We start from the raw sequence: 10,675 nt of genomic DNA, 5'->3' as shown, positions 1-10,675 counted from the left end.
TTAGCTCAAAAAAACTGATGGCTGAGATCTTCCTATTCATGGTAATTATTCAATAAAGATCACAATCAGAAACATGGATGGCACGGATCCACTCCCCGTATACCAAGTATCTGCTATACAGAGACGAGAAAATCTTTTCGATTCGGCGCGATGGATCTCCATGATGTAATCATCAATCAATATTATTGATGGCATCAACAATAATAATTTATATAACGGAGTACATAGAATCATAAACATGCACTCGTTTTTATTTACGTGTAGTACAGATGGATCCAATCTAAACCATCTAAATTCTGTGACCACGATAAGCTATCCATATATTTAAAATAACACAGATCTGAAATCATATACATCCGTTCATAGATAAGAAATGGGTCCTCAATCGTTATGCTAGTTGGAGTTTGTAAGAACACTATAGTCAGCACGTACAAATTTCACATATTTTTTCTAAAGGCCCTCAATTTGGATTCTTTAAGTGATTCCACGCTGCCACGTGTAACGGTATGTAGGCACGGATATGATCTTTCATATACCACAAGAGTACGTTATAATTACTCTTTGGTAAGTGTTGTTTTCAAACTCAAGTCACAACACGACAGTCCATTGCGTACATAAGCCCAAATGGTGGGCCCTGTTTTGATGGGCATGTAGCAGACTTATTTGACGGTCCTTACTTCATGGTCAATGCATATCCGTTCATCGAATTGAACTTTTGATTATCTTCTATTTAAGCCGTCCATTTTCAGAGTTACGACGTGACAATGCTGCTCTTGTTATAGTGGGACGCGGATTGCGTCCTACCCCCGCCTGTCTCCGGCTGGGAACGGGCTGGAGCTTTGAGTGGCTACCGTGATATATGTGTCTTACCAACACCGTTCATCCATTTTTTCATATCACACCATAGAAACACCGGTGATAATGAGGCATATCACTTTCGAGATTCATATGGACCTAAGTTATTACCTATACTTTTTTTATTGGACGCTAACAAAATCTTAATTATCAAAGTAGACTATCACTGTACGGACAAACCAAGGAAGACTAAAATCTCTCCTCCTTTTTTTTTTTCCATCTCCTCTATCATAACGGGCGGAGATATTTCCGTAAAACAAACCGCATCCGCCTTTGGTCAGATCACTTCCAGCGGTGATCAAAATAAAGGTATTGTACGGACTCAACTACGGTGCTAGTTTTTTTCATTCTCCATCTCACCTATTCATGAAGTTAAAGAGAAAACACAAATATCAGCTCCATCCAAAACTTATGCGGCCCCAAAAAGTTTTCAACGGTAAGCGTTTAATCCCCCTTTTGTTTTCCACCTGAAACTTGGATCTGTCTCATCTTTGAGCTTATAACATAAAATGATATATAAAAAAAAAAAAAAAATGGATGAATGGTGTGAATAAGATCTTTAAGTTACTGTGGCCACTCAAAGCTACCGCCCGTTCTCAGATAGAGACGGGCGGGGTAGGACGCAATCCCCGTCCGTTCTTGTGCACTTTCAAAGATGCATTCGCCTCACACGTTGAACACGCAAAATGGGACAAGATGAGAGTAACCATGTGGTGTGGCCCACTTGATATTTGGATCCGTGTTACTTTCGGTTTCAAGTCTGAATATGAGCTGTCACAAATGATGAACGTAGTGGATGTCACACACATCATGGTGGGCCCCATCTAGCTTTTGAATCACGGGCTGCCTACAAATTAATAACTCCTACTACCTCGAGATAGAGTGAGAGGCTGAAGATGGTCCATTGCAGTGGAAGCACGGCCAAGATGCTGCAGATCTTGGTACAGGTAGTCCGCGGGAGATATTTCATGCTGTACGCGTCCACTCTCATCCTCTCCACCACAGGTGCCGGTTACATCTTCGGAATCTACTCCGGCGTCATCAAATCATCAATGGCCTACAATCAACAGACTCTCAATACCCTCAGTTTCTGTAAAGATCTCGGCTCCAACATCGGCATCCTCTCCGGCGTCATCCACGAGATATCTCCACCGTCCATTGTCCTCGCTATCGGTGCTGCCATGAACCTCTCTGGCTACCTCATGATCTGGCTAGCCGTGGCGGGCCACATCGCTCATCCTGCCGTCTGGCAGATGTGTCTCTACATGTTCATCGCCGCCAATTCTCAGTCATTTGCCGGTGTGGGTGCGCTCGTCACCTGCGTCAAGAACTTCCCAGAGGACCGTGGTGTCGTCCTCGGCCTACTTAAAGGTGTGGTAGGCCTCAGTGGGGCCATTTTCACACAGCTCTACCTTGCTTTCTATGGCCAGGATCCCAAATCACTGATACTCCTCATCGCATGGCTTCCGGTCGCAGTGTCCATGCTCTTCCTCCCCACAATTCGAATCATCAAAGCCGTCCGACGGACGGATGATATCAAGATCTTCTACTCTTTTCTCTACATCACAGTCGCACTTGCCGGATATCTCATGTTTATAATCATATTCGAGAACCGGTTTAAGGCACCGGAATTCCGCGGTAGTGCTGCCATAATCATCTTCATGCTCTTCCTCCCTCTCGTCATCGCAATAAGAGAAGATCTCAAAAGCCAATCTCCAAAGAACAATCCTCCTCTGGCGGTGCTATCCGTCGAGACGCAAGAACCATCGGCAATAGCAATTGCACCACCACCACTTTCAACTCCATCCTCACGAAAGCAATCTTGTTTTTCTTCAATCATCAACATGTTGAAAGATCCCGAGAGAGGTGAAGATTACAACATCCTACAGGCGATTACGAGCATCGACATGCTAATTATCTTCTTTCTAATAATATGCGGCCCCGGTGGAAATCTTACAGCGATTGACAACATGGGTCAGATTGGGGAATCGTTAGGCTACACTAATCGCGGCATCAGCACTTTCGTATCGCTCATAAGCATTTGGAATTTTGCTGGGCGGGTGGCTACTGGCATTGCATCTGAGATCTTCTTATCAAGATACAAATTCCCTCGTCCATTGATGATGACGATAATCCTTCTCATCTCTTGTGTGGGCCACCTCTTGATTGCATTCCCCTGTCCAGGATCTCTCTACGTGGCATCAGTGATCATTGGATTCTGTCTTGGAGCACAGTGGTCGTTGATGTTCGTTATCATATCTGAATTGTTTGGGCTGAAATACTATGCGACGTTGTTCAGTGTCGCCGGAGCTGTTACACCGATCGGATCCTATGTTCTGAATGTCAGAGTCGCCGGACGTCTATACGATAGGGAGGCTTTGAAGCAAAGAGCAGTTGGCAGTGCAACGACGGGTGATTTCACTTGCCTTGGAAAGCAGTGCTATAAACTATCGTTCATCATAATTGCAGCTGTGACGTTCTTGGGATCGATGGTTTCAGTTGTTTTGGCCGTGCGAACGTGGAAATTCTATAAAGGTGATATCTATGCAAGGTTCCGCAGTGAGACGACGGCGACGGCGGAGTCTGAGATGAGCGTGGCCGGAAATGAGAGAGATGGGGAGAAGTAGGCTGGACTGAGCTGGCCCGAAGTTCAGACTATTCTTATATGGGCTTTCGCACAGGTGGGCTCAGTACCTCTTGGCCGTAGGTTCCTGGACTTGGATCCGTGGCTCATGGAGCTGGATTTGGACGCGTTTGGGTTGACCATCATGAAACTTGGATTGATGACTTGTCTGAGTCGGAAGTGAATCGTCCGAGTCAACTCAGACTCGGTCACGTTTGATCGAGTTTGGCAAATTGAATCGGAATTAAGAAACTCTGCTGAGTCTCAACTCAACTCAGGTTCGAACCAGTCGGCAAGTGGCCCAGTCCGAAACCCATGTTATAAACAAGCAAGTGTGCTGACTCAAAGGGAGGCGTTTGGATCTTAAGTTACTTAAAGATAAACTATGTATGACTCAAGTAACTTATCTTGATTTCTACTTATTAAGTAACTTCAAGTAAAAAAGTTAGTTATAATTGATTGTAAACCAAACTTACTTATCAGAAAATAAGTTACTTGTAAAAAAGGCAGCTTATTTATCCAAACGGGCCCTGAAGAGGAGCTTTGCTAAGCGCACAGGGGACGCGGATTTCCTGCGAAAGCCTTTCACGAGAAGTTCCGCGCTGAAAGCTTAGGTGGGGCCGCCGTGATGTTTTTCAGGAATCCTCTCCGTCCATCCATTTTGTGAGCTCATTTTAAGAAATAAGACCAAAATTTAGAAGGATAAAGGACTCAAGTGGACCGTACTAAAGGAAAAGGTGGTAAGGGAAATTCCCACCGTTGAAACCTCCCTGGGTTCGTCAGTGATGTTTACATGCCATCCATACCGTTAATAACGTCATTAATATTGGGATGAACTAAAAAAACAAATATTAGCATAATTCAAAACTTCTATTGGCCCACGAATATTTCAACTGTGGACATTCAATTATCACGTTTTCGGCCCACTTGAGTATTGGATACGGTTCATTTTTTGCCTAATATCCTAAAATGAACTCACAAAACAGATGGACGGGGAGGATTTCTCACAAACGTCACAGTGAGCCCCACCTGGGTTCCTAGTGCAGGAACTTCCTGCGAAGGGCTTTCGCAGGAACTTCCTGCGAAGGGCTTTCGCAGGAAATCCGAAATCCGCTTCCGCGCACAGGCGTGTGTTCGTAGGTATGACTGGTTATTTTGAGGCGGTTGCAGGCGAAACTGGCTTTGCCCTGTGGTTTTTGCATCGATGGCTGTGTTGTATTCTTGAATAGAGAGATTAATGTGTTTGAGCTACCTCTGTGTAGGTGAATTGGCTGTTGATGCTTTTCTTGTCTTATGCGTGCTTTTTACGAAAAAGTGGGAGCACTAACTTTGTTGATGTAGTTAAAAGGATGTACAACCATTTCGGTGGGCTCCACGGTGAAAATATTTCATAACCACATCATCACACACGGCATATAATGTAGTAGTGCTGACAATATAAGTGACGTAAGGAATGAGGCGGTGAGGCCTATCATTGTCCTACTCTAACAGTACCAATGAAGCATGAAATGACTTGGTGAGGTCCATCGGTATCTTTCCTAAACAATAAATACGTTAATAAAAAGGTAAAAATAATTCTTAAATTTATAAAAGAGAAATAATTTCTAAAAACTTTAAATAATTAAAAATAATAATTTTAGCATTCTTAAATAACCTTAAGAAATCATAAATTGTAATTAGAAGAGTTTGAATCAAGTAAAAAAAAACAAATTCCAAAAAAAAAAAACACATTAACTCAGTTGTCAACAGGTCCAAACAGCTCAAAAATGTTCAAAGACAAACTGAAAATTTTGTAAATTTCGACCTGTTGAACAATATTTCGATTGGTCTATCAAATTTATAAACCTGTTGAAACAAGCATAAATGTCCAATAAGAATTTTGAAATTTTTTGCAGAATTTTGACCTGCCAACCCAATCAGTTGACCAGTCAAACTATGTTGAAATTTGCTGATTCTTATTAGCTTCTTTTCTTCTATCAATCATGGCTATAAACGAATCTGTGAGCCATTCTACATCAGTCCCTCCATTTCAAAAGACCTCATCCTCGAATTATTCTTTGGATTCGGTTCATAATACTCGTACAGGTCTGCTAAGTTGAACGTGCGTGAGATATCCATGTCTTCAGGAAGATCAACAAAATAAGCATTGTTATTAATCTTATAGAGGATAGGTACTGGTCCAATCTTCTTGTTCTTTAGCTTATTATACGTCCCAATTGGAAACCTTTCTTTGCACAAATTAACCATAATGTTGTTGCCTACCTTGAACACCTTCGAACACCGATGTTTGTCAGCCAATTCCTTGTAGTTGTCATTGGAAGCTTGCAATTTGGCTTGAACATCAGCGTGAATGCCCACGATTTGGTCCACCATATGTTTTACAGCAGTGGTCATGTCCGGAAGCTTGGGAAAAGAAACCAAATCAAGGGTATGGTGGGGCGCTCGTCCATACAAAACTTCAAACGGGGACTTACCGGTGGAAATGTTTAACATGTTATTGAATGTGAATTCTACCTGAGCCAAGACCAAATCCCACTGTTTGGGCTTATCACCCGAAATGCATGGTATAAGGTTCCTGAGTGTGTGATTCACCACCTCAATCTACCCATTTGCCTCTGGATGATATGCACTGCTGAATTGTAGTTGGGTGTCAAATTGTCACCACGAAGTCCTCCAAAAGTGAATGAGGAACTTAATGTCATGATCTGAGGTGAAGGATTTTGGGACCCCATGTAGCCATACAATCTCTCGGAAGAATAGATTTGCTACATGATAGTCCCTTCTTCATATACTCTCTAATCAGAACCATGTGGTAGTGAATCTTTTCACGAATTGACGATAGAACGTCACCAACCCATAAAAACTTCATACTTCATAGATGTTTGTTGGAATCGGTCATTCTCTGATGGTCTCACCTTATTTTCATCCACTCGAATGCCCGTGGACGTCGCAACAAAGCCTAAAAACAACAGGCTATCGATCAAAAAATTACATTTTTTTCAGATTAAGATACAACTTGTTCTCAGTGAGTACTTAAAGGACCTGTTTGAGATGTTCCATGTGGCCTGTTTCATTCTGACTATAGATCAAGATGTCATCATAATAAACTACCATGAATCATACACTAAATGGTTTCAAAATTTGGTTCATCACTCTCATAAACGTCTTACGTGCATTTGAGAGCCTGGAGGGCATCACCATACATTCGTACAAACCCTCCTTGGTCTTAAATGTCATTTTTCACTCATTGGCCGACCGAATATGGATCTGATGATAGCCGCTTCTTAAATCCAGTTTGGAAAATACTTTTGCCCCATTTAACATGTCTAACATATCATCTAACCAAGGTATAAGAAATCTATATTTCACAATGATTTTGTTTATGGCCTAGTTGTCGACACGCATATGCTAATTTCCATCTTCCTTAGGCGTTAATAGAGCTAGTATGGCATATGAGCTCATGCTCTGCCTCACTAGACTCTTCCGGATCAATTCCTCCACTTGTCCTTACAAAATATCGTACTCCTTTGGACTCATCCAATAGTGGGGGCAATTGGGTAAGCTGCACCCTAAGACAAGGTCGATGTGGTGCTGAATATCTCGCACATGTGGCAAACTGTCGAAAAGTTCATCAGGCAAAATTTCTTCAAATTCTAGCAAATAAATTACTTGTAAACCAAACTTACTTATCAGAAAATAAATTACTTGTAAAAAAGGCAACTTATTTATGAAAACGGGCCCTAAATAGGAGATTTGCTAAGCACTCAGGGGACACAGATTTCCTGCAAAAGCTTTTAGCGAGAAATTCTTGCCCTGAAAACTTAGGTGGGGCCCACCGTGATGTTTTTCAGGAATCCTCTCCGTCCATCCGTTTTGTAAGCTTGTTTTAAGAGATAAGACCAAAATTTGGAAGGATCAAAGACTCAAGTCGACCGTACTAAAGGAAAATGTGGTTAGGGAAATTTCTACCGTTGAAACGTCCCTGGGTTCGTCAGTGATGTCTACATGCCATCCATACCGCTAATAAAGTCATTACTACTGGGATGAACTAAAAAAACAAATATTAGCATGATTCAAAACTTCCGTTGGCCCATGAATATTTCAACTGTCGACGTTCAATTATCACGTTTTCGGCCCACTTGAGTATTGGATACAGTTCATTTTTTGCCTCAATCCTAAAATGAACTCACAAAATGGACGGACGGGGAGGATTTCTCACAAACGTCACAATGGGCCCCACCTGAGTTCCCAGTGCAGGAACTTCCTGCGAAGGGCTTTCGCAGGAAATCCGCGTCCGCGCACAGGCGTGTGTTCGTGTGAACGGATTGGCTACTCCCTTGACACCAGCCCCGTGGTTGATGGTCGGTGCTCTGTGCGACCCAAAATGATGTATGTGTTTCATCTATTCCGTTCATCTATTTTTACAGATCATTTTAGTGCTTGATACAAAAAATGATAAGGATGTAAATCTTAGGTGAGCCACACCACAGGACAAAAAATAATGAATGGATATTCACAATTAAAATCCTCCTAAGGCCCACTGTACTATTTATTTGACATCCAATCTGTTGATTTGGTCATAAAGACCCAGATGAAGGGAAGCAATAAATATCAGCTTGATCCAAAACTTTTATGGCCCCCAAAACATTTTCAATGGTCAAAATTCATTCAACATTGTTTCCTATAATGTGGTGCACTTGAGATAGAGATATACTTCATTTTTTTTTATTGTATCATAAAATGATATATAAAAATATATGGACAGCATGGATGACACACATACATCATTGTGGGCCCCACAGAGCACCGACCACTAGCCAATGGCTGGTGTCAGGGGGAGTAGCCAATCCGTTCCCTGTGTTCGTAGGTATGACTGGTTATTTTGAGGCGGTTGCAGGCAAAACTGGCTTTGCCCTGTGGTTTTTGCATTAATGGCTGTGTTGTATTCTTGAATAGAGATTAATGTGTTTGAGCTACCTCTGTGTAGGTGAATTGGCCGTTGATGCTTTTCTTGTTTTATGCATGCTTTTTACGAAAAAGTGGGAGCACTAACTTTGTTGATGTAGTTAAAAGGATGTATAGCCATTTGGGTGGGCTCCACGGTGAAAATATTTCACAACCACATCATCACACACGGCGTATAATGCAGTAGTGCTAACAATATAAGTAACGTAGGAAATGACGCGGTGAGGCCTATCATTGTCTTACTCTAACATCAATGAAGCATGGAATGACTTGATGACGTCCATCAGTATCTTCCTGGAACAATAAATACCTTAATACAAAAGGCGAAAAGAATTCTTAAATTTGTAAGAAAGAAATAATTTCTAAAATTTTTAAACAATTAAAAAATAATAATTTCATCGTTCTTAAATAACCTTAGGAAACCCTGAAATGTAATTAGAAGAGTTTGAATCAAATAGGAAAACAAATTCCAAAAAAGCACATTGACCCGTTGTCAACATGTCCAAACAGCTCAAAAATGTTAAAGACAAACTGAAAAATTTGTAAATTTCGACCCGTCCAACAATATTTCGATTAGTCTATCAAATTTATCAACTAGTTGAAACAAACATAAACTGTCCGGCAAGAATTTTGAATTTTCTGGCGGAATTTTAACCTGTCAACCCAATCAGTTGACCAGTCAAACTATGCTGAAATTTGTTGATTCTTATTGGTTTCTTTTCTTCTATCAATCATGGCTATGAACGAATCTGCGAGCCGTTCTACATCAGTCCCCTCCACTTCAAAAGACCTCATCCTCGAATTATTCTTTGGATTCGATTCATGATACTCGTACAAGTTTGCTATGTTGAATGTGCGTGAGATATCCATGTCTTCAGGAAGATCAACAACATAAGCATTGTTATTAATCTTACAGAGGATAGGTACTGGTCCAATTTTCTTGTTCTTTAGCTTATTATACGTCCCGATTGGAAACCTTTCTTTATGCAGATGAACCATAATTTTGTTACCTACCTCGAACACCTTCGAACACCGATGTTTGTCAGTCAATTCCTTGTAGTTGTCATTGGAAGCTTGCAATTTGGCTTGAATATTAGCGCGAATGCCCACGATTCGGTCCGCCATATGTTTTACAGCAATGCTCATGTTCGGAAGCTTGGAAAAAGAAACCAAATCAAGGGTATGGCGGGGTGCTCATCCATACAAAACTTCAAACGGGGACTTACCGGTGGAAATGTTCAACTAGTTATTGAACGTAAATTCTACCTGAGCCAAGACCAAATCTCATTGTTTGGGCTTATCACCCGAATTGCATGGTATAAGGTTTCTGAGTGTGTGATTCACCACCTCAATCTGCCCATTTACATGTGGATGATATGCACTGCTGAATTGTAGTTGGGTGTCAAATAGTCACCACAAAGTCCTCCAAAAGTGACTGAAGAACTTAATGTCATGATCTGAGGTGAAGGATTTTGGGAACCCATGTAGCCATACAATCTCTCGGAAGAATAGATTTGCTACATGATAGCCCCTTCTTCATATACTCTCTAATCAGAGCCATGTGGTAGTGAATTTTTTCACGAATTGACGATAGAACGTCACCAACCCATAAAAACTTCATACTTTGTGGATGTTTGTCGGAATCGGTCATTCTCTGATGGTTCTCACCTTATTTTCATACACTCGGATGCTCGTGGACATCGCAACAAAGCCTAAAAACAATAGGCTATCAATCAAAAAATTACATTTTTTTTTTCAGATTGAGATACAACTTGTTCTCGGTGAGTACTTGAAGGACTTGTTTGAGTTGTTCCATATGGCCTGTTTCATTCTAACTATAGATCAAGATGTCATCAAAATAAACTACCATGAATCACACACTGAATGGTTTCAAAATTTGGTTCACCACTCTTATAAACGTGTTAGGTGCATTTGAGAGCCTGGAGGTCATCACCATACATTCGTACAAACCCTCCTTGGTCTTAAATGTCATTTTTCACTCATTGCCCGACCGAATACGGATCTGATGATAGCCGCTTCTCAAATCCAGTTTGGAAAATACTTTTGCCCCATTTAACATGTCTACCGTATCATCCAACCGAGGTATAAGAAATCTATATTTCATAATGATTTTGTTTATGGCCTAGTTGTCGACACGCATATGCTAATTTCCGTCTTCTCCTTAGGCGTTAATAGAGCTAGTATGCCATATGAGCTCATGCTCTCCCTCAC

General features: G+C 41.2%; 1 protein-coding gene across 1 annotated transcript; it reads left to right on the top strand.

Annotated features, from left to right (window-relative positions):
- Positions 1-1,503: 1,503 nt before the first annotated feature.
- On the top strand, positions 1,504-4,016 carry LOC131223525 (uncharacterized). The gene has a single exon (XM_058218964.1). The coding sequence runs from the start codon at positions 1,752-1,754 to the stop codon at positions 3,480-3,482; it is 1,731 nt and encodes a 576-aa protein (XP_058074947.1). The 5' UTR covers positions 1,504-1,751; the 3' UTR covers positions 3,483-4,016.
- Positions 4,017-10,675: the final 6,659 nt, after the last annotated feature.

The sequence above is a fragment of the Magnolia sinica genome, chromosome 13 (genome assembly GCF_029962835.1).
Source record: "Magnolia sinica isolate HGM2019 chromosome 13, MsV1, whole genome shotgun sequence".
In the NCBI taxonomy this organism is placed as follows: domain Eukaryota; kingdom Viridiplantae; phylum Streptophyta; class Magnoliopsida; order Magnoliales; family Magnoliaceae; genus Magnolia; species Magnolia sinica.
Note: the sequence above shows the minus strand (reverse complement) of the source record. Positions and strands in the feature narration are given on the sequence as shown.